The sequence below is a fragment of the Periplaneta americana genome, chromosome 14, assembly GCF_040183065.1.
Source record: "Periplaneta americana isolate PAMFEO1 chromosome 14, P.americana_PAMFEO1_priV1, whole genome shotgun sequence".
Classification (NCBI taxonomy): Eukaryota; Metazoa; Arthropoda; class Insecta; order Blattodea; family Blattidae; genus Periplaneta; species Periplaneta americana.
In genome coordinates, this window is record NC_091130.1 from 529,753 (window position 1) to 555,198 (window position 25,446).

The following is a 25,446-nucleotide window of genomic DNA, read 5'->3' on the forward strand; positions in this document are numbered from 1 at the left end:
GATTCGCCAAAAGATTACGCGGCATTTGCCTTGTGGTTGAGGAAAACCTCGGTTAAAAACCCAACCAGTAATCAGACCAAAGCGGGTGAAATGAAGTGAGGCTGAGGACTCGCCATAGACCATCCGGCTTCAGTCCCACGGCTGGGGAAGACCTTGGAAGAAACCATTCAGTGAGACCAAATGGGGGATCCAACTCAAGCCCGAGCACAGCTCCGGATCAGCAGGCCAGTGAGTCTGCCGACTGAGCTACATCGATGGCTCTACTAAAAATATAGACATAGCCAGTCAGATTAATTAAATTTACAAACGCAAACAATTATTCATCAGTTGATCTATAACATATAATACAAAATAAGTTAATTCAATTTAAGGCATAAACAATTCAACCAGTTGTGATATACAGAAATTGATAATACATATCATGCAAACTACTTCAAATTACAAACATAGACAATTCATCAATAGAACTATACAGATTACTATTCAATTTAAAGCATATACAATTCATCAACCAAAACTATAGTAACATATACAATACAAAGTAAGCAGATTAATTAAATTTACAAGCATACTTCATTAAGCTATATAAATTTGTACATAATCATAAATAATTCATCAGTTGAGCTATACAGACTACTATAGCATTTACAGCATAATTATACAATTCATCAATTGGGCTATACAGACTACTATTCAATTTACAGCATATGCAATTCATCAGTAGAGCTATACAGACTACTATTCATTTTAAAAGCATATATATACAATTCATCAGCCATAACTATACAAACATATACAACACATAGTAAACAAATTGATTCAATTTACAAACATAATAGCTATACAAAATTGTACAATTCATATGAAGTAGTTAATTCAATTTATAAGCTAAAACAATTCATCAGTTGAGTTATACAGTCTAGTATTCAATTTACAGCACATACAATTTATCAGTTATGCTAAACAAAAATATACAATGCATAGTGAACAGGTTGTCAATATAAAAATATATTTTAGTTGAACTATATAAGATTGTACATTTCATTTTAAGTAGAATAATTCAATTCACAAGCATAAACAATTCATCAGTTGTGTAAAAGGTATGAGTATGTAGAAATTTGGTTCTTTTCTAAACCTTTTCTTTTTCATGGTTCTTCAAATCTTTAAGATAATTAGGCAATGCATTGAAGACAGTAATACCTGAATAACGATTTTTTTTTAATAGCTTAGACTAACAGGGGGTAGATGAAGATCTGATTTATGTCTTTTATTATAATGATGAATGTCTTGATTAGTACTGAATTTATCTTGGTTCTTAATATACAGCATCATTAGGGAAAGAATGTATTCACAAGGTAAGGTCAAAATTTCTAAATTTTGGAAAATATTTTTACATGATGTCCTTTTATGCATACCAGCCATTATTCTTATAGCAAAGTTGAGAAATGTCATCCATTGTCCATAAATACTCTACGAAATATTTAACAAGTAACAGTAAGTTCCTTAAAATATACGTCATTCAAATGTTACATGCCCCCTATGATTCTCTGTTATGAAACACCGCACTAACGCGGAATTGGCGTTATTCGAAATTAGTTGAGGGCTGTATCACAGTCTAGAATATACAGTCGCGAAGCTCAATACGTAGTAAATATGCACACATTAGGTAGTTGCTCACCACTAGGATCACTAATATCGCCTCATTACAGGCAATGCAAAATAGAACCGTCACAGTCTATTGTTTCTAGCAACCTCAAAACTCAAGCTTCGTGACTATATAGCAGACTGTGGCTGTATTTTAAGCTCTATACGCCAGTTAGTACATGACAATGAATAAACGTTACCTATTAATAAGAAGAAGTGCACAATGTGCATATAGTTCGCAACCTAATTACGATTCACAGAATTTTGTTAATGACACTGTTGACGCTGCATGGTATCTGTCACACGTCTCCACAGAGCTTACTTGTTACTTGTGGGTGCCCTCTGTGGAAGTATCGGAGAGAGGCCATGGAATTGTAATTTGCGATACGGCGTGACCGGTCATGAGTCATGATTAATAAGCACAAGTGGCAGAAGATAAGTTTTTTTCTTCCCAAACACCAAACTTGAAAACGAAAACATAATCTGAAGAAGGCTGTAGAGTTGCAATGGTAGCATGGTTTCGTGTGTACAGGTGTAGTTCTTGCAGGAAAAATTATAACGAATTGAGATTTGAACATATCATCATAATTTGAGTCGATGTATGACATATTTAGAAATGTAGGTAAGTGTTCAAATGCCCACTGTGCCAGGTAAGTGCTTTTTGGATGTGTGTTGTAGGTTATGTTTTAGTATATATTTTAATGTTTAATATAAATTTTGAATATGTATGACTAAAATAGTACGGTTTATGCATCTTTTATGATGAAGCTCACCTGCTTGATGGCATCGATTAGTTTAAACGAACAAATGTTGATATGTGCTTCCTACAACTAGGAAAATGTGTTGTTTTTGCACGCAGTGTGCCATAGGTGAATGACATTGATGATTACAAGTATTATAACTACTATAGAACGACGTATCTAATGTAAATTCTTCATAGGGCAGGCAATGCCTTATGGTATATTGTAGTTCCAGTTTGTTAAGACGTTTAGATATGATAATAAAATTGTAGATTATAGGCCTAGTAATGCGCACTTACCCTAATTACTTTAACATGGCAATTGAAGTAATTAAATGATGCAAGTTTGACGTTACTGAAAATGCCGAATCATCTTGAGCTGTTCATATTAGGTATATTTGTTTTCAGATTCAAATTACTGGTACCTAGATATCATGACAACAGTGAACAGGCTTATCTCAGGTCCAGTGTAATACATCAACATTTTCATTTTCTGTTTCAGTGTGGACACATGTGGGTGTTACTTGAGCAGGACGTGGGAGAGAGAGCGTTGACTCTTCTGGATGAAGATTGTACAATTGCATTGGCCATTAAAGAAGGCACAGGAAAACGGACTTTGCTTTACCATGGAAGTGAGAAACATGTGCATTCAGTTCAGAATTATATGACTCTGGATGTCATGGAGGAGAACAGGTTTGTGTATAGCCTAAGGCGCCTGTTGTTTTTCGAAACAAATTTGAAGAATGTAATGGATTGTTTTGGTTGTGCCTTGGAAGAGCCTCCTGAGGTATATCAGGATAACTATTCGATGATGAATTGTTAATTTTTGTTTGTTTGTTGCCATCACACATCTGTGGTCCACTGCTGTAGAGTAACAGCACGTGTGACTATGAAACAAGTGGGCCCGTGTTCAGTTACTAATTGGGGACAAGTTACCTGGTTCGGACTCATTTCGTCGTCATAATTACACTTCCCCTCTTTTATCATCATCTCCGTTTCTTTCCTATATTTCGGGCTTGCTTCGATGTAGAGTAACTGCAGGTCATAACCGAACTTGGACCCTGTGGATATGTGGTCATTCGTTGTTGGTGGTAGTGCTCTCCACTGGACTCATGGAAACTTATGGGACAGGGGGTGAGGGATCGCAGTGAGGCCTATGCGAAAAGGTAAAGGAATCATGTAGGCTGTAGGGGATTTCAGAGGTGGCGCGCAGAGCGATCTGTAACGAGGTGGCATAGGACATGCACACCATTCCATCCCCTGTAGTACAATAGGCCAATCCAAACAGCCTGCGTGCGAGGACAGTCCCAATCTGTGCCCTCCTCAGAAGGGGAACTAATACATCACACATAAGTCAAAGTGATTGCCTGTAAAGCATTTTGTCTGTTTTATAACAATAACTTTCTTTCTGTGGTACACTACCACGTTCTGACTTCTTCCACAAGAGGAGCTGTGGCAGACCATAAGCAACTCTTGAGTTCAAACAAACTCTGCCAGGACGCTAGTCATATAGGGAATAGTTCCTTATTGTGTGTGAAAGTGAGTGATTGTTTAGATTCCTGTACCTGTTAGGTGTGTCGTGATTATCTGCTTCTGGAGTTCTGTTCTCTAGAGGCTTGAGAGCTCCCCTGAGATGGGAATAAATAACATGGAGCACTGGTTCCCAACCTTCAGAGTGCCACACACTCTTGAAGCTCATAATTAATTTTGACGGACTCCCAAAATGTTTTCTATAATTTAGGCAAGTAAAAATCATGCTCTACGCATTGAACATTTGCATAACGCAGTGAATTAAACATGTGCGATGTATGCAGTGGAGGAGAAAAGGAACTGGCCACCCTATCCATTATCTTCTGGCTTGGTTGCCTCATGAGTGATGTCTTATTGGTGTCACTTATAACCCTTCTTTGGTCAGTTGACTAAACAGCAATAAATTGATAGTGATACTAAATTTCAGGCTCAGCTTTTGAATGTAATCTGAAAATACATAAATGTAAAGTTATTTTATGATCATTTCTTTGCTGTAAAAAATTAAACCAGCTTTCAGATTTATCGTAGACCCTGAACATTAGAATTAAAAAAAAAAAAAACAAAATATCGGATAGGTACACAAGGTTTGCAAGCCAACTCATTCCTGTTTAACTCCGTTTCTCAAAAGTCTGAGGTATTCCAGCAAGCTGATGAAAATCAGAGAACATGGTAAAGTTAAGCTTAGTTAAATACCATTTGAAAACACTCCTTGGTTCTGTGGACCACAGGTTGGGAACTGCTGACATAGAGGTAATGAGTGTGGGATGAGCTGTATGCTCGCTGCAGAGCTTGGTTGTGAAGGCTCTCTTGTATTAATAGAGCAATTTGTTCTGCTAGTCTTATTTTACTGTTTTCTCCTTCATGACCATTAGATAGGGAACCAACATTTTGCACATTTTGCAAATATTGAACACTTCATTGGTCCAGGGGTTAATATACTGATAAATCTTTCCTTTTTGTGTAGTAATTACTTGCTAAAACAATGTACTTATACCTACACAATAATGAAGGGGATTTGGATGAAAGCACCTTGAAAAATATATTTAGATGAACTTATAAAGAAACAGATGTAGGCATAATAATAATCTAGGCAGGCTGCTGCTGCTGCATTCAGGAGATGCTGTGCAACTCACCATTCCTGATACTGTAAAGGAAGTTCAACGAATGCAGATTTTGAAATACTTACCTTTAAAAAGCTACATATTTGATGCTATGAAATATTCCTAGAATGAATCATTATCATAATCAGTGCTTTTTTTCTGGTGGAATGTGCCAGAACACTGTTCTGGTTCTGGTACCTTTCTGTTGCATTTTTCATCATAGAACCGAAAAATGTGTGAATAACTATGTTCTTAACACAATTTTTCTTAGAATTCCACTTAGACTTTGAAAGTCATAGGCCTAGTTGGGTGAATAAAAGACAAAGGACAAATTTCCATGCACTGGACAGTAATCATCTTTCCATCCACTATAAAATATTCTGTACAGAGTTCCACCACCTTTTTCTCCACTGATCATAATCATGCAAAAGACCGTAATGCTAATGTTCAGTTGATTTCTGCATCCTCTTGGGACATCAGGAAAATTTGTTTAGGCAATCAGATGGGGTTCATTCTGTCAACATGTTTCTTCATTGATGTCTGTACTGCACAATGTAACAGTCCATTTATATGAATAATGTATGTTTTGATAGCAAACATTATGCATCATGTTTGTTACGTTAGATTGTAGGATATGCAGCATGTGTTGTGACTTGTGCAGGCTGCAGGCTCTGCACCTGACGGACCGGCCCCACGAGTGCCACGTGTGCAGCCGCAAGTTCTCGGCAGTGGCTGAACTGGAGCAGCATGCACTGATCCACACCCGTGGTCAGCCGCACGAGTGCCGGCTGTGCAGCAAGCGGTTCACCCGTGTCACGGGGCTCAAGACCCACTCATTGCTGCATGCGGGTGAGCGGCCCCACCGCTGCAGCCAGTGCGACAAGCGGTTCGTGTTGTCCTCCGACTTGAAGCGGCACTCCCTGATCCACAGCGGGGAGCGTCCGTTCCAGTGCACCACCTGCACCAAGCGGTTCACTCGTGTGACGCATCTCAAGAAGCACGCACTGACGCACACGGGCGAGCGCCCGCACGGCTGCGGCGTGTGCGGCAAGAGGTTTACATTCCCGAGTGACTTGCGCACGCACGCGCTGATCCACACGGGGGAGCGGCCCCACGAGTGCGGCGTGTGCCACAACAAGTTCAGGAACCTGAACGTGCTGAAGCGCCACCTGCTGGTCCACACGGGGGAGCGCCCGCACGCGTGCGCCATATGCAGCAGGAGGTTCCGTGACCTGACGGACCTGAAGCAGCACGTGCTGGTGCATACGGGGGAGCAGCCCCACGCCTGCGACGCGTGCGGCAAGAAGTTCTCGCGCATGACGGACCTGCGCAAGCACTCACTGACCCACACGCGCGAGCGGCCCCACCAGTGCCCCGCCTGCAGGAAGTGCTTCATGCGCGTGTCCGACCTGAAGACGCATTCGCTGATTCACTCGGGTGTGCGGCCCCACGAGTGTGGCGTGTGTCACAAGAAGTTCACCAGGGTGAGCCACCTCAAGGAGCATGCGCTCATCCACAGCAGGGAGAAAGCGCACCAGTGCAAGCAGTGCGGCCACAAGTTCACGTTTGCTGCAGATCTGAAGACACACTGCCTCAGTCACAAGGAGGGGCGGTAATGTAGTCAACCAGGCTACACTGTCTGACTTCCGGGTGAGATGTTCATTCTTCTTTGCTGGGCTGCAAGTCCAGAAGAATTTTCACAGAAATAACTTTTGAGAAAAAATTTCGAAATAGGAAAGAATAAAAAAAATCAGCTACTAAAGTCATCTCTCAGCACTCTTTATTCCTGGTACCCTTCCCTGATGTATTTTCACGTCACTCATATTTTAATTTTTTTAAGCAATTTAAACTTGTTTCACTCTCTCCATTATCACAATCATGACACAGGGCTTATATGACAATGAGATTGCTGCTCTCAGAGATTCAGATTATGTCTGTACAGTGTATAGCTCATAGTTTCATAACAGCCACTTCAAGGGTCTGCCATAACTCTGTAGATCTCCTATTGCTGAAATGTTGTATCTCAGTTCTCTGGTGAAGGAGGAGTAGTGGAAAGATCTTCATGATCTCACACCATGAAGGCACACAGGGGATAGGGCGCCAGTCTTTCTTGAGCTCATCTCTAAAATGAGGTACCGACTGCCTTTCACCCTTGGGAAAGACTGAATGGACCCGGATCTGTTCTGGAAGTTTGTGAAGTGTGAGTGACAAATACTGTTACTGTCTAAAATGGGAGCAAGTAGTAGATACAATTCGTGTTTTCCTTTAACTGTGGAGGCAGAGATGGAGCCAAAAGGGCGGATAGAACCAAATTAGTTCGGTAAAATTTGCCATATTGCTTATTTGTGAATCACAAATCTCACAAAATTAATCTGGCCTTTTTTATGAGGAAGAGGATGCCACAGTTGTCATAATTCGTTTTGAACACAAGTGAGGCCCAACACCGTAATACACTTAATAAACTGTGTATAATTTTATACGAGACTTATGCAGGGTTGGGACAAAACGTTTCTAATAAACCAGGTATAAGCAGCGTGTAACTATACATGGGAATTGCTTCGTAGTAGTTCTACACACGAAAACCCCCGTTCAAGTGTTGCCCCGCTGTTCATATCAGTTGTCATTCTACGATGATGGTTGCCTAGTAACCACAGAAGAACAAAACAAAGAGCACAGAATAATTAGAATAATATTGCTGTACCTGTACTCTTTGATCAGAATATAGCGTGGTAATCAATCAGGCCCAGTTGTACTATCGATACTTACCGTGGCGCACACTATCATGTGCAATAGAGTCTCAGTTATTCTATTACCTATCATAATAAAATAATGACGAAACTATGACCTAGTTCTGTAACAATTATATTGTTATACATAGCATATATAGTGGTTGTCAGGAATTTACACACAACTTATGAACGAGGTATTTTCTGTGTAAGTATAAGTCAGTTAACCATCTATATAAGAGTTTTTATTAGTAAGACTGTTAGAAATGAAACCAATATGTTGGCCAGTCAGTGAATAACTCTTCATACACTGGGCCTGATTTGGTACTAAGGTCTGTATGATTTCATTTATCAAGAGAGATTGTGCAATCCCTGACACTTGAAACTTGTAAAAGGCATTATGATATATGCACAAAGAGCCTTTAGGTGTTGATATGCTGTATGGTATTAAAATATTTCATATGTAATGTACAAAGCACAGCCAGAAAAGTTGATTGTCATCAATTCACAACACTTTACATATCTTCTGTTAATGGTGGTCCTGTCAGATTTCCGTTTTCCAGATCTCACTTTAACAGGCTTACTATAAAAATATATTTTATTTTAACATCTAGTCTTTATGTTTTAAGCTTAACCATTACCCTTTGACCTTACATAACTAGTCCTTATTATCATGAATGTTCTTATAACTTAGCTTTCTCTTCCCATTTCTTTTTTACTGTGTATAACAATTTTCCTAATTTCATCAATTTCCTTTCTTATAGTGATGTACACAATTTTCTATAAGCTACTCTTAAATTTAGTTTTAGAATTGCCTCTTCAATGAATATCTTCTATATTCTACTATTTTCTGGGCAAAATAATAGAATATGTGTAACACCCTCTTTTTTGCCTGGACATATGGTCTCCGTGAGTCTTTCTTGGTCCACTTTGCTAGACCCATCTGTTTGTCCGTGGTGTTAATTCTATATATTCTATATTTCTGTTCTCTCTAATTATTTATTGACGACAATCTGTTCGAATTACTGAACACTTCTTGCCTTGCTATCTCATTTCTTCTTTCATTTATAACCTATTTCCTGCTATTCCCAAGTTAGTCCTAATCTTCTCACATTACACAGTGATTCTCTTAGCCAATTAGACTTTATTTTTGTTGCATGCAGAAATGTTATCCATTTTTTTTTTCACGATATAATTTTCTTCTTTCTCCATAATATACTGGTAACTAAAAAATTAAAATTTTTTAACTGAAATAGTCCCCATGAAACTTCTGCACACATTTGAAGTCTGGCTGCCATATTTCAGGAGTTCTATGGAATGCCATCGTATTGATATAATAATAATAATAATAATAATAATAATAATAATAATAATAATAATGATAATAATAATGATAATAATAATAATAATAATAATGATAATAATAATAATAATAATAATAATAATAATATAATTGTTTTATTTAATCTGGTGGAGTTATGGCCAAAGAGCCTTTTCTAACACTCAACCATATATGTATTGATAAGTACTCGGATAAGTAATTTCCTCAGATCTCTGTATTATATAGTATTTTTACTTGAATCATCGCTCTATAAATGTCAGTTTTCTACTTCCTGTTTTGGGCGATAGTCAAACATTTTTCTGTTGCTGAGAGTGCTGCATTGCCTTTATTTGCGGCATTTTCATTTTGGTCTTTCCAGTCATCCCTGCTATCTAATATCAAACCTAAATATGTAAATTTGGAAACACATTCAATTCGAATACGGTATTATTTAGAGATCACCTTTAGTTTGTACTCTGTAACCTTCCCTTTCTTAAAAATGTTAAAATACTTAAAAAAAATTCAGCACTGCAGTTATGCCTAGGTTGTCATAGAACATCTGCATTGGGTTCTATGGAAAAACAATTCGACATAGAACCATTTGTATCAGTGAAAGATTTTTGAGATTGCTCCTTCTCTTTACAATGGACATGCTGTAAAAGGTGCAGTGGCTGGGCATATGCACACACTGTAGTAAATTGCTTTCTTATCGTTTTTATTGGTTTCTTATTGTTTAATTTGTCAACATTTTCTTTATTGAAACCCGTGTTGTGTCATGTGGTCGCTTAAGTTTCTGCACACTGTACAGTAGTGGCAAAAAAAACCAGACCGACCCTTATAGCTGATTTCAGAGCCTTGTTCACTCCAGAGCACGATAGACTGGTAACTAAGACTTTCGTGGTTTGAATCCTGCCTGGGAAGGAGATTTTTTTTTTTTGTTCCTTATTCAAATTTATTCTCAATACTTTTCAATTGCTGGTAAAATTTCATGTTCTGGGAATAATAAGTTAATTAAGTAGTAAAATATCGCTGCAATTTTGTACACTTCGTCCCCTTCCTATAGGTGTTTTTGCATATAATTATCATTATGACCATATGAATGGTTTTCGAGTTATTAGAATTAAAACAAAAATTGTATATTTTCAAAATCCATCTCTTAAAAAAGTAAGTTTCATGCATGAATCTTTATTTTCTTTTACTGAAACTCTGATATGGTTAGAAAATAACTAGGTACCTAGAATTTTAAATTTAAATTATAAATGTGGCGAAAATTACATACATACATACATACATAGTGTTGTTTAATCATATGTTTCTGTGTCGTTTTGAGTGCGCGAGACCAAATCGAGTTGGCAACTCAGGAGCCACGGTACACGCCACAGCAGTGTAATAAATTCAACGGTTTTCCCGCTAGATAATGTAGTGCCTTTCCGTATTGCTTCAGCGGGTAAAATTTATGAAATAAAATAATTGTGTTCTGGTATAGGGATTTAGCAGGTTTTTAATACCTGCAGCGGCGGAAGTATTAATCCTGTTTTACATTGATACATGATAATTTTGTGACTTCTTAATTGTTTTGTAGCGCGTTTTTAAGTATAGAGTTGGCGACACTGCGTCAGTTTCTGAATGTAATAACACGTAATAAAGTATCGGAGATTATTGTTTATGATAAAGGTTGTACGTGTAATTTGTGAATAATTTATGTGAATGATCAGAGACTGGGTGCTGTAACACTAATAACCGCAGAGGTAAGATTATTAATTCTGAATTGTCGCGTGCATTTGAAGGTATAGGCCTATGCGAAGGCATAAAGTAACGTCATTGCATCCATCTGCAACCTCAACAGAAAGGTGGGATTCCCGAAAGGTGATATTGAACAGTTTATTTGTGGTTGTAATTTAGTGATACGTCAACATTAAATTTTAGTATTTCCCCGTCTGTCTTAATCAGCACTATCAACAGTGCTTCACGGTGGCTTGACTCCTCTCGAGAAATTAACAACTTAGATAATTTACAAACTAACCTAATCGCTAGTTTGTAAATAAGTTCGCCATATAAAATATCCCCCCCCCCCCCGTTGATAATGCAGTATAAAATCATTCGGTCAGTTACTCGTTTTCATGGAATATTCAAATCTATTTTAAGGGGAGAGGATGGTATTTTTTGGTGAAAAATGAGTGCCTAAATTAAAAAAAAAAAAAATCTTTAAAATAGCCTACTCCGTGGTATGTGTGGAATGCATAGCATAACATTGGGTATTTGTGCCCTTATCGGATGTTGAGTCGCCATTTTTAAACTTCTTGCGTTCTGGATTTTTAAATCACTCGCCCACTTTTATTGTTGTTTTCGGTAAATTAAATTTTCCTAAAATATATATATATATTTTTTAAATACCCTTTGATATGTGTGGAATGCATTGCATAACATTTTGTGGGCATTTGTGCCCTTATCGGATGTTGAGCCGTCATTTTTAAACTTCCTGCGCTATGGATTTTTAAATCAAACGCCCGCTTTTATCGGTTTCCAGTAACTTCATTTTTTTTTTGCTACATTGCCAGACAAAAATCGATATAATTTCTGCACTATTAAAGATACATGCATGAAATTTAGAACACATTCTTTAGACTATTAGGAAACTTTTCTCTGGAACAGAATTTGGGTAATTTATTTCATTTTAAAAACACGTCCGTTTGTTTGCAAGAAAGGAAATCAGAAAATTGTTATTAAATTTTAATTGTTTATTTTACAAACGTAGGGACTAATATCAAAATTCTGTTACAGACAGTTTGTAGAACATGCGTTTGGAAATACATTGCAAAAAACTGTTTGAATCTATCTTTAAAAACGGTTTAGATATATCGGTTTTAGTACAATCCTGCATTGTGTAATTTTTTTTTTTCAAATTTGGGCCCCCAAATAATTTTTTTTTTTTCAAAATATTTGTATTTGGTTGAGTTACCACAGCTATGAGCTCTCTACATACAAAAAATTAATATTTTACACCAAATAGGAAAAAAGTTTTAAAAAATACCATCCTCTCCCCTTAATACGTTTACCATATTGAAACTTAGATGAAAATGGGGATTCAATATGATCAGAATCTCAAGGTCGATGAGCAAAAAAAAAAAGCGGGATCGGATCGTATTCAATATGGATTGAGTTCCATGAAAACGAGTATTGTATTCAAAACGATCTCAATACGCTAAGTGCGTGAACGATCGCCATTTGTTTGATATGTCAGCTGTTTTACCAACACCGAACACAATTATGTATGTTGAAGAGGGATGTTGTTGGCCTAACACACAATATTTTGTGTTTTCCTAAAAGCAAAGTCTGAATATTAGGTTTTCATGCGCCTCATTAAGAAAACGCAACATTAGGTTTCTTCCAGCAAGCAATTCAGAACGTGTTCCGAACTAATACCGAACTTGAATAATTTCAAGGGGAAAATTGTTCCGGGGCCGGGTATCGAACCCGGGACCTTAGGCTAAACGCGCCACTGCTCTACCAACTGAGCTACCCAGAAACTCCATCAGACACTGACTCAATTTTTCCCTTTATATCCACAGACCTCAAAGTGGGCTGACAACCATCAAGCAACCAACATTGAATGCACACAAACTCTGTGTGACTTTAATAGTGGTTTTCTGTTAACGAACAGTGACATGTATGATGCAGATCTAGCTTTCAGCTTACCTGAAAGTTAGATTTGCATAATACCGAACTTTTTTCGACTCGTGCGCCAGTTGTGTACAGTGTCAGAACTAGTTGGGGTTTTTACGTTGTTGGAACATTTCTTGAATTCTTCTTTCATGGCCTTTGGAGTTTCTTCTGATATTAAAATTATATTCATTCTTCGTAAAATAATCGCTATCACCTTCCAAACCACTCATGATGAGTTATTTTTGTATTTTAACCTGCCCAGTCTCGAATACGCATTGTATTCTTCACCTGACATAATTAGGAACATTAAATCCAGACGTTTGCGATGGGCAGGGCATATAGCATGTATGGGCGAATCCAGAAATGCATATAGAGTGTTAGTTGGGAGACTGGAGGGAAAAAGACCTATGGGGAGGCCGAGACGTATATGGGAGGATAATATATATATATATATATATATATTTTATCCAATGCCACCAGGTTGTCTTTTCGACATTTCTGGTCTTCTCTCCTGGCCGTGGCTTAGTTGTAACCCACTTCTGAGGTTGGGGCGCCTGGAAGGCGGAGTTACATTACCCCGATGATGTGATAGGATGATTATGATAATGTGGTGCCAGGAGATGTCTTAAATCTAAACTTAACGTAAATTCCAGACCATGGACGAACACAGGAATAATCCCTTTTAAGGAAAAATTCCTGTGCTCTAACCGGGAATGGAACCCGGGACCTCATGAACTATAGCCAGAAGCTCTGACGACTAGACCATGAGGCTGGTTGGGAGGATAATATTAAAATGTATTTGAGGGAGGTGGGATATGATGATAGAGACTGGATTAATCTTGCATAGGGACCAATGGCAGGCTTATGTGAGGGTGGCAATGAACTTTCGGGTTCCTTAAAAGCCATTTGTAAGTAAGTAAGTCTCGAATACCGCATTTTAACCATAACTTCAGAGTAAACCATCTGCACATGCGTCAGCAGTTCAGAATTCCCAGTTCCTGCTCTAATTGAGAACCAATTTCACTCGTTCGAACGAGTTCTAAAGCACGTTGGAACAGGTAACTGGAAGTTCAGTGTCAGTTTGGAATCAGTTCTAGTCTTCTTGGAACACACATTGAGCTGCTGCGCATGAGCAGGCAGTTCAGAATCGATTCTGAAACGTGCTGGAACAAACCTATTGTTTATAGCTAAGGCCTACAGAGTGACCAACATGCTAACATGTTGTTGACAACATAACTACTTTCGAAACTTCAGCTTCCGCATTCAAATAATTTTCAATATGTATTGAAAACTGCATGAAAACAGTACCATACGGTAAATGTATTCAAATCGATTTGAATATTCCATGAAAACGTAGTAAGCCAGCATGTCAGCTAGTACATCAAATGAATGGAATTTTAATTATTTTCTGCATGATGTATGATCTAATGCATGCATGCTTACTTATGATGTTTAAGGAACCCGGAGGTTCATTGCTGCGCTCACATAAGCCCGCCATCGGTCCCTATCCTGAGCAAGATTAATCCAGTCTCTACAATCATATCCCACCTCTCTCAAATCCATTTTAATATCTTCCCATCTACGTCCCGCCCTCCCCAAGGGTTTTTTTCCCTCTGGCCTTCCAACTAACACTATATACATTTCTGGATTCACCCACGCTTTCTACATGCCCTGCCCATCTCAAACGTCTGGATTTAGTGTTCCTAATTATGTCAGGTGAAGAATACAATGCGTGCAGTTCTGCGTTGTGTAACTTTCTCCATTCTTCTGTAACTTCATCCTTCTTAACACCAAATATTTTCCTAAGCACCTTATTCTCAAACACCCTTAACCTCAGTTCCTCTCTCAAAGTGGGAGTCCAAGTTTCACAACCATACAGAACAACTGGTAATATAATAGATACGTTAATAAAGAAAAAGGCAAAACAAAAACATAACAAACTAACACAAACAACACACGAGAATAAATACATAACAGTAAGATAAATCACCTACCGACACACGAAATTGCAGCTCCATTCAGAAGACTAGAATATAGCAAGATAGTACACAAAAACAAATGATACAATAATACAGAAATATCTAATAATCACATCAGACAAACAAACAATAAATACAATTCATCTGGGGTTTACATATTAAAATGCAATAGCTGTCCAGATTTCTACATAGGGCAAACAGGAAGATCATTCCAAATAAGGTACAATGAGCACATTAAAGCAATAACTAAACCATACATTATGCAGACTATATCACCTATAGGCCTACTGGTAACAAATCATAACCACAATAACATAGAAACAGATACTACACATCACACCAGACAGTCCACATGCCTATTAGAACAATATGAAATATACAAGCATACCCACAACATATTACAATTCAACACATACACATTATTTTACCTGATAGTACACAACATATAAACAACTCCCTACCACCGCAAGAACAGCATGCCTTCACCGTAGACAGACAGTAAACATTGAGAAGTAAGACAAGCTGACGCTTCAGTAGTTCAACAGATGCTGACGATGCCAGTGTCGAAATGGTGCTGTGTGTCATACAGGGTAAACAATTTTAACACTTTAAAAATTTTTTAAAAGAAGTTTTATATTTAATATAAAAGAAGGGAAAGTACCTGGCTGGGTACTCCTGTTGGGAAGTTATCCCCCTCTCATAAATTCATATTAATATCCCTGCCAGGGATAACTTCTATCCTCCTCACAAAATATAACTGTTTAATGCGAGTATATGTACTTTATGAAGTATAAAGTAAACAAAGAAAATAATAATATTGATGTATTACCATCACAGGCAAGCTGACAACAATCAATAACTTAGGAATTACACATCTTATCTTAAGCCTGCTCATGGATATTATTATTATTATTATGTTCAAGATGCAAGACAAGCAACTCAGTGCGTCTAAATGTTGAGCCGTACCGAATGAGGATAATAATTATTTTATGTATAGTATTCTCTATGGAGAATTCTATCCCCCCGCACACACACACACACACACACACACGCACACGCGCATGCACACTTTTTTACTCATAGGATTCCCTATGTGGATGGATGTCCTTTAGAACAGCGCTGTCCAGTCAAGTATGTTACTTTATTAACTGTTTCCTTTTATTCAGATTTCCGTGAATTTCTGTATCAACGATGCCAACTTAAGATTTTCCAGCTATTTGTATCACCAGCGAATAGGGATTATAAAGAATGGACACTTCGCGTCGGTACCTTTGATGTAGCCAGACTGGTTTCAATGACCTTCAAGCCAGCTAAAGCGTCAGATTCTGCTTTCTCCCTAGAGTTGGCGCTGACATCACACCAGCTAGCAGTCGACACAGCGGAAATATAACACATACAATTAATACATCTAGGTACATTATGTACTCAAATAAAATAAATTGGATCCATAAAATAATAAATCCTTCATTAACTGCAATGTCTAGACTCTAGAGTTCCTTTATAATGAGAGTTGAGACGTTGACCCCCAACAACAATTAAAATATGTGATGATTTGATAGCGCTGAAAATGGAAAAACAAAACTCTTACAAGAAGTAAAACCATATGACTATATTATATTATATACAAATATTAAACAAATTCGATACTTAATTTTATAATGTATTATATTATTTTATAATATAATGTATTATATCTGAAATATAAAATATTATTATTACAACTAGTTTGTCACTGAGAAATAAGGAAAAGCTGTTAACTTGAATTTATTTGAAGCAAAGCATTACTGGATTATGCAATAAGGTAGGCGATTTTTGGATCCTGTGCCTTAACTCTATTTTCAATTATTATCTTAGCGTATGCTCGATTACACTACCTCTAGCGCTTGAAAGTGGAACTAGCCGCTGGCGCACAGAGAAACAAAACACAGGAAAATTCGCTCAGTGTCCATTCTTTATAATCCCTATTCGCTGGTATCACCATGAAAGGCAAGGAACGGGGATCTGTTGCCAAAGAGATATGCTTCGGGGTTGACAACGTATCCCTTTCCTTGCATTCCCTGATCCTGCAGAGACTCCAACATATTACACCCATCGCACAGTGTGAAAGTCTTTGTATTTGCCATACCAATGTTGATGTTCACTTCTTTCAGGACGATTGCTTGCATCTGCAATGGCTAAAGGCGGCAATTTTGAAGACTTGAATCAGAGTCTTGCAAGTCTGCTGGAGTGTCCGGTGTGCTACGAGTACATGCGCCCGCCCATCTGGCAGTGCAAGACCGGCCACAACATCTGCTCTGACTGCAAGCCGAAGCTCCAGAAGTGCCCCACTTGCAGGGAGGACTTTTCCAACACGAGGAACTACACGCTGGAGCAGATAGCCCAGAAACTTTCAGAAAGCACTTTGTACTTCTGCAAGTACAAGAAAGCTGGATGCAAGGACAAGCTCAAGTTGACGGAGCTCGCCAAGCATGAGAACTTCTATTGCCCTTTCCGAGACTTCGAGTGTCTTATTGGCAAAGCTAATGGCGACTGTTCCTGGAAAGGCAAGCGCCATGAAATTGCACGTCACGTAAGACAGAAACATAAAGACAGATGTTGGATGGAGGAGGAGAACGAGGTGGAGCAGACTGACTTCGACTTCCAGGACGCCTATGACGTTGAACTGATATCAGCCCACAACAAGGCCTTTTGGTTCCACTTCAAAGTGGATTGTACAAAGCAGTTGGTGTTGATGGCAGTTCAGTACATCGGCCACACAGAAGATGCAGGCGACTACATGTACGAGGTGGAGTTCACCTCTAAAGATGACACTCGCAAGGTCATGTATTCCAGGAGAACACACAAGGATTTGCTGAACATAGCTTCTGTGTTCGAACATAATGATTGCTTCACCATTACTTTTGCTTCACTTAAGTTTTTTCTTAAAAAGAAGAAGTTGGAGTACTGTGTAGACATTAAGGAAGTGGATGACGACTAACTGGAACTTGACGTCTGATTTGTGATTTAAGCTTGTCTTCCAGTTAAAGAACTATCATATATTTTTTTTGTCATTAGATAATGTTCTATGACTTATACCAGTATATGTTAATAGTTGTCTTTGTTCATTGCTGCATTAGTTTTATATACAGGTTAAACATAGCTGAATCAGGAATTCCTATGTTGTATGAAAGGGTGAACAAGACAGTTGTGTCGTGACGTATTGCCATTCTAAGCCTAAAAGGCATATCTTTATTTTTTATTTTTTACCGTAATAATGTTTAGTGGTATCTCTACCTTTTCTTAAACAGAATGTTCATAATCCATTTGGAAAGTGACGAAAAACAGTAATGAATTATGACGTATCTCAGAATGTTATTTAAATCCTAAGTGACATAGCAGATTTCCTTAGCAATATGGTTCCTAACTCTGAGATGCGACCGTTCTGGTTTGCAGAGCGCAGCTCTTTCCCTAGCACAGTCGGCTTCGTTATGAGTTAACAAACAAGCAATGAGCTGAACTGTCAATGCAAAGAATGGGCAATAAACTGTATGATTTTTCAGATTTTGTTGAAGCTGTAAAAGGTGCATCACCTCACACTGAGGTACTTGCAGTGGGCCTAAATAACTTTTATGCTTATAAACTCAGTTCATCGGCTTGCACGACATGGTTGAAGTGAAGTTCAACAGACAAACTTGAAGTATGAAATACAAAAATGATTTCAATATAGAGGGCCATACAGAACTAAATTTTCTGACCTCAAAAATCACCAAATCAAATGTCCTGCCAAAGGCTAAGAAACAAACTAAGTTGAAAAGTATTATTAGCTGAAAAGAAGAAAAGTCTCCCAAAGAATCTTGGTGAATTGCTTGTAAAAAAAATCGACTCCATTATTGGGAAAATCTTCCAGTTTCAGAAGAAAACTAAACAGACTGATGTTCCATAAGTTTACTACTTCCTATCCCAATAATAATAATTGTTGATATTAAAATGTTTATGTTTATGTTTTTGTCATACATTAGTAATTTATTACTTGAGGCTACTAGCAAACGTTTTATTTTAAATGTTCTTAAAATTGAACTAAACTAAAAAACTTATGTTACACAAGTTCACCAGTTCCCATCCGAATTGTTAATATTAGAAGGTAAATTTTTCTTTTTTTTTCTTTTATATGTCAGTGCTTTGTTGATGTTGTAAGAGCAAACACTTTATTTAAATCGTTCTTAAAACTAAAAACTGCAATGTTCCACAAGTTTATTAATACCTGACACAACTATTGTTTACATTAAAACGAAATTTTGTTTATATTTTAATGATACACGAACGTTTTATTAACTGATGAAACAGAGAACATTATATTTAAAATGCTACTCATACTAAACTAAAAAAAGTTTTACAAATGTAATATTGTTATAATCACAATAATTCTTTAGTAAAGAGTTTAAAGTAGAATTACTTTTTGTCATCACACACCTGTTTTACTAAAAAGTGTAACAGTGAAAGTTTTATTTAAATGTTAAGCGCAGTGCCAAACATTGACCCATAAATCATGTATTACTCTATTAGCACAGAAGAGTATCTTATTATTTTAACACTAAATTGGCAAGCAAAATGGCCACATCTCGTTTTTTAAATTAAATTTTAATATTCCTGCAAAAAAAATTACTGTAATTAATTACAGAATTGTAACTGTTAATAATACGTAATATAAAAACATCAAATTTTGGTTCAAAAAATGGTAGGTAGGTAGGCATCTAGTGCTCTCGATTTAACAGTCTAATTATTTTCTCTCCTGCTTCCCAGTATTTAGATGTAAGACCTGTATTTTGTTGAAGTGTTCCACAATGTGTTAAATGATTCATATCCAGTAGGCTACACAATTTGGTTCAAAAATGGATGCAATATGTGATTCAACAAATTGCTCATTACCCGAAAGCTTGAAGTTCTTGAGATACGTCTTTTGGCTTAGGAGGGCAGTATAGTTCTGGATAGTTACAGAAGTTTTGTACCACGACTGTACTTTTGAGGCACGTGACAGTCAGAAAGTGTGTTCCTATACATACAGGAGAACCTCTATAATCCATGGTAATGAAAGAGGTGGACTGATAGAACTGGTTGATCTGTACCATAAATTAAGTGCACAATACTTGCAGTGTGGTGTTGGGTTTTACATGCTAGTTAGTGGATCAGAAGGGTACGGTCGAGAAAGGGCGTGAGAAAATGAGTTATTGACGATTTCATCTTTTTCTAATGCTTACTCATCAGCTAGTCCAAATGTTCATTTTTAAGACATCAATACTTATGACCAGTGGCAGTGCGCCCATAAAAGCTGCTAGGCTGCAGCCCTACCTAATAGTAAGCCATCCCTATGTATTGAATATATTACACACGTACTTATTTCTATTGTATTTGTCTTAGCAAAACGCTGGTAGATACTTCTGTCAAGCTATATGTAGCGGCTCGGGCTGTGCGGTGGACTGGGGGTTCTGGTGTTGTGACTACCAACAGCTTCGGACTGCAGGCAATGCAGACCGTACGGCACGGTGGTGCAGGTACTACGATTTCACATTTTTTTGTGGTGTGTTGTGTTCTTTTTATTGTGCCAAAACATTGTTTTCCAGTGAATGTGCTGTCACATTATTGCAGGGTGCTCATTTAAACTGTTTCAGTTTTAAGACTGATATGAATAAGAACAGTGTTAAATATCTGCAAAATATCAGTTTTTCATCGCTGTTGTTTGCAAGAAGAGGAAATAAAGAGTTTTAGGTCGTGACACCCCTGACCTAGTTACTTCTGAGGCATCATCTCAAGCCGAAATCAGACTTACTCCAGGAAATTTAATTCTTCTATTTATTATAAGCATAAATGGTTGTGTGGCTGTCCTGAAAAAAAAAATATATATTTTGCTTTCCGTGTTTATTATTTGGAGATGAAGCAACTTGGACAGATGCAGAGGTAAATGATTTAAACATTTAGCCGAGAAAGCTAAAAAAACACGAATATTCTGCAAAACATATTAAGTAGGACCTTTGTCATTGATTTGGCTATGTTAGGGAAAGTAAACATTGCAAATCAGCTAAGTGACGCTTACAGACAGCAAATAAACAAACATAATGAGAAAGTGAGACAAAATCGAGAAATTCTCTCGAAAATTATAGACTGTATAAAGTTTTGCAGGAAATTTGAACTTCCATTACATGATCATGACGAAATCTTAGTCATTGAATCTGGTGTGTTTCAAGGATTATTGGAATTTGCTTGAAAGTTAAGACAAGTCAAAAACCATTTTTTGATCTCAAAAGTGTTTACAGGAACTTCCAAGACAATCCAGAATGAACTTAGAGCAACTGTATTCTGGAGGTGCGTCATGATGAAAATATCTGCTGAAATACAACAATCTAAATTTTTGTCAGTCATGTCGTGACACAGCTGTTGTATCAGGTCATACGCAGCAGGCTATTGTTTTCCGTTATGAATTTGGTAGTGCTGTGCATGAAAGATAGTGGATGGTGTTTAACCCAAAAACCCAAAATGCTGAAGTATTATTGGAATGCATTTTAGAGCAGTTGAATACAGTTCTGAATGGCGACCGTGACAAACGTATTGCTCAGACCTATGACGGAGCAAACAATTATTAAACATTCCTATAAATATGCACGTTTTGTGCATTGTTATGCATATCAGCTGAATCTAATCATAGAAAAGGCAGTATCACAGAAGTCACAAGCTCTTATTTTTTTTCAGTAGTTTTGCTGCTATACCTGCATTTTTTCCTAATATGCCCTCACGATCAGCTGTATTAGTGCTTCTAGACATACCTGGAGGATCAGACACATCATGCAATTTTCATAGCCGAATAGTTAATACCGTTTTTGAAAATAAGGACAGTTAATAGAATGCTTTAAGAAACTTCAAATTGATAGAAATCCTTGCACTGTATAAGGAGCTACAGGGATTCTTTGTATGTTGAATAAGCAGGACTTCAACTTTTGGCTATAATTTTTTCACAATCTTCCTTGTGTTACTCATAACAAGAAGAAACTTCTATGAAGAAAAGGAAAAGTAAGTTGAAAAATCTTGTCTCTGTGAAAGAGATGTGTGATGCCATTTTTTGTCAGGTAAAAGAGAAATTTGCTTTCAATAAGCTTTTGTCACCAGCAAAATTGTTAAATTTCTCTCTTTTTAAAGACAATATAAATTACATACAATTTTCTTCAGCTGAACTTCATGAAAGCATTTCTTGTGTAAAGAACATCTGAAAACCGAACTATCTGTTTTGTGCGAGAGGCAAGAATTCCGTAATATTTTTGGACTTACGAAAAATGTACGAAATCATGTTGGATACAGGAATCAGTGGTTACTGCACAGAAGTGTCCACTCTCCTCAAAATAATTCTTACTACTTCCACGACTGTTGCTTAGGCTGAGAGGTGTTCTCTAGCAGAAAAGATGAAAACTTTTCTAAGAAGTACAGTGGCACAAGACCGTCTTGCTGCTTTGGAAATGTTAAGCATAGAAAAAGTGATGATTTAAAATATTGTTAATTTCAATGATAAAGTGATTAATAAATTTTCTAGCCGCAAAAAGGAGACTAGACTTCGTGTTCAAATAAAATTGTGAATCGAGCAGTGAAATGTTATCTCCAATCAAATTAATAATACAAACCAATATAGTACTTTTAAATTACATTTTACAATGTACAGTGTTTCAAAACTTTGATTATAAACAAATAATCAACGACAACAGCAGCAGAACCAAAAAGGACTGGATCAGTGGTTGATTAGGCTTCAGCTTCAATACTGGTAACATTTATTAACACAATTAATTTTTGCTGTGAAACATAAGACAATAATGCTGTATTTTGAAAATTTTAGTACAGCCCTACCAAGCTAAAATCTCACGAGCCGCCACTGCTTACGAATTATGATGCAGTAGTGAAGCATGTTTCTCTGTTTAGAAGCATAACGAGTGTTTATGCTTTGCCAATGGTATGATGTTCAGTTTGTGCAGCCATCAGTTGCATCCTGCTTGCAGCTATCGAGAGTTACAGTTCACTGTGTTGTATTTTCTTGAGTTTGCATTGTATTTGGCAATCATCAAACCAAATATGACTTTTACAGAGAGTATTTTGTGACTCTTTAACATTACATTTTTTGGGTTCTCGCACTCTTGACACGTCCAAAGTGCAATGCATTAACTACCAGCATGAATAATGAAACTGATAACTGTATTCCTTAAAAACCTGAGTGCATTATTTGCACCTGCGAAAGGCAGAAACTTTTTGGAATATTCTCAAGGAATCCATAGAAAAAACAATAACCTTTGCAACACACACAACGATATCATTTGATTTTCAACAAAATCTTCCTCTAGCCAAGCTCACAGTCGATGCTGTTCTGCCTGTATGACATGAGTATACAGGATACATTGTGCAAGAAAGAATGATGGCACGAAAGGTCCAAATGCGGTAGTTACATCAGAAACTATGTGGACACAAATACAGAGTCTTGATAACTGTGCAGCTCAGCTTAAGAACATTACCCGGAGCTCGAGTGTGGATGATTTAAAGAAATTTGTCACATATTGCCAGGTCCACGTCATGTGTACCTCTTTTTCGACCAGGATTTCGCAGTCTTAGAGAAAGAAGCACGCTGTCATGAAGTGGTATATGACAGGTGCACATGGTTGGATTGGTGTAATATGCTCAGTATCACGCACCTTTGTAATGTCCATGTGATTGACCAGGATTTCAAAGATTACAGTAGTCACTTTCTGCATTATTACAGGAAAGTCCCAAGCTCAACAAGGGGATCAAAATTTGCAACCTCCAAGTACTCCCAAGGATATCCTGGACGTGTGGCTATATGTTAACACAACAGGTTCAGTGTAGCCACTTAATTCCATATGTGTCGAAACTCGCACATCATTCTATTGCTGAGCCCAAGTTGAAATATATACAAAAGTTGAAAAAATGTATTCCAGCCCTGTAACGCATTCTATGGCTCCTTGAACAGGAGAACTCTGCATCAGAAGATTGAGAATAAAAAGTGTACAAATCAGATGCAGGCTGTTTGATAGAGGTTTGAAGTCTGTCTATCATCCAGAGCATATAATGAGACTAATTTGTTCCAACATTATATGAAAATAAGGGGATTTTCTTGCTATTAAATTCTAGTTAGATATAAAAGGGCATTAGTCAAGGTAATTACGATGCATATCATGTCCGTGAAAAAAGCAATAATGCAATGCAGAAATGTACACGTGCATATTACACCACCGAGGCAAATAGCAACATCACAACCCCCATATTTAAAAAATATATATATATTAAGATTTTCCTGTCACCTGTAAAATTTGGTTTTTATGACTCCTGTCCTTTTTCGACCACACCTTGAATGTAAATCTGGTTAACAATTAATTTTTAAGGGCCAAGCAATTCGTTGTGATGGCTGTCTGTGGAAATATAGAACCAGTTCAGTTTTCTGCTGTTTCAGAACTTTCTTCAAAATATTTTATGTTACAGTCATATGTATTTGTTTGAAATGTATTATTAATTATTGACATATTTAGATATATTACATACTGTTTCTTTTTTGTTATAACTTTTATTTCAAATAAATATTACAATGTGTTCAACTCTAACCTTTTTGATGTACTGTGAATACACTTTGTTTCAATTTGGAATTATTATACGAGGGTGAATCAAATATAAGCATAATCTCCTAGTTTAGAAATGTACTTAGCCCAGTGTATTGGCAGCTAGGAGATGCTCTCATCGTAAAATGAGTGGAGTTCTGTCATCAGCCAATTGTGCACGAAGCCTTCCATGCCTGCTTTATCCTGAAATCATTTGCCTCCTTGAGTGGTCAAAAAATCGCAGGGCGATAGATCCGGGTTGTAGGGAGTGATGTCCATCTCATTTCTTCCAATTTATGGTGAGTGAGAGCAGCAGTGTGGGGCCTGGCATTGTCATGAAGGAGAAAGACGTCTCGTATTGATAGGCCACATCATTTACGGGGATAAGCAACTCTAACCTCACTCAAAAGATCACAGTAATGTGCCGTATTGATGGTGCAATGCACGTGCAAAAAATAAATATGCAAAATGCTATGCCAATCAAAAAGTACTGTTGCAAGCACCTTGCCAGCTGACAGCAGAGTCTTGGCTTCCACTGGGGTTCCCTCACTCTTCCTTCGCCACTCGTTACTGGCTTGTTTTGACTTGGGCGTGTAGTGGTGTACCCACATTTCATCACAGATGAAGATGCGGTTAAAAAATGTATCCCGTTCACCTGCAGACATGCCAACTTAAGTCAGAAGCTGAGGGACCCATTGGGTGCAGTCCTAAGTCCGTTGTGATGATGACTAGACAGCTCCCATAACTTTAATCCGATCTGAGAAGCAATTTCAGAAACCATCAACGTTATTCGCATTGAACAAAAACAAGAATAGCGTTAATGTTTTCCTCCGTAATGCTTGTCCATGAACGATGATCGTGGCTCTCATCATGCCAAGCAAATATGCGAGGCTTTGAAAGTGTTCGATCATCGAACTGTGCTTTCAATCTCCACATTGCAAGTAGGGTACATAGGCCAGTCGACCAGGTCAACGTCAGGCTTCCTTGTAAACTGTCTTTGAATCTGGTTGACGGTGTGTACCAGATGGTTATCCTGCGGGAAGAAAAGTATTCCTTCTGGATATCGTTCTCAGGCAGAAGAGATCATTAGTGTTGTGTCAGTGAAGTGTGTTGTGTCAGTGAAACGTGTTCCT

At 37.5% G+C, this 25,446-nt stretch overlaps 2 protein-coding genes across 4 annotated transcripts; both read left to right on the top strand.

Moving 5' to 3' along the window:
• The first annotated feature begins 1,731 nt into the window (after nt 1-1,731).
• LOC138713046 (zinc finger protein 85-like) lies at nt 1,732-8,352 on the top strand. 2 transcript variants are annotated; one of them, XM_069844765.1, is made up of 3 exons: nt 1,732-2,294; nt 2,886-3,076; nt 5,675-8,352. In XM_069844765.1, the coding sequence occupies exons 2-3, from the start codon at nt 2,895-2,897 to the stop codon at nt 6,627-6,629; spliced, it is 1,137 nt and encodes a 378-aa protein (XP_069700866.1). In that variant the 5' UTR covers nt 1,732-2,294; nt 2,886-2,894; the 3' UTR covers nt 6,630-8,352. The 2 variants fall into 2 exon arrangements, with proteins under 2 accessions (XP_069700866.1, XP_069700865.1); XM_069844764.1 differs by having other exon boundaries at nt 1,732-2,266.
• Nucleotides 6,524-23,512, top strand: LOC138713047 (E3 ubiquitin-protein ligase SIAH1A-like). 2 transcript variants are annotated; one of them, XM_069844767.1, is made up of 2 exons: nt 6,524-6,663; nt 16,853-23,512. In XM_069844767.1, the coding sequence occupies exon 2, from the start codon at nt 16,873-16,875 to the stop codon at nt 17,677-17,679; it is 807 nt and encodes a 268-aa protein (XP_069700868.1). In that variant the 5' UTR covers nt 6,524-6,663; nt 16,853-16,872; the 3' UTR covers nt 17,680-23,512. The 2 variants fall into 2 exon arrangements, with proteins under 2 accessions (XP_069700868.1, XP_069700867.1); XM_069844766.1 differs by lacking the exon at nt 6,524-6,663 and adding an exon at nt 10,650-10,808.
• Nucleotides 23,513-25,446: the final 1,934 nt, after the last annotated feature.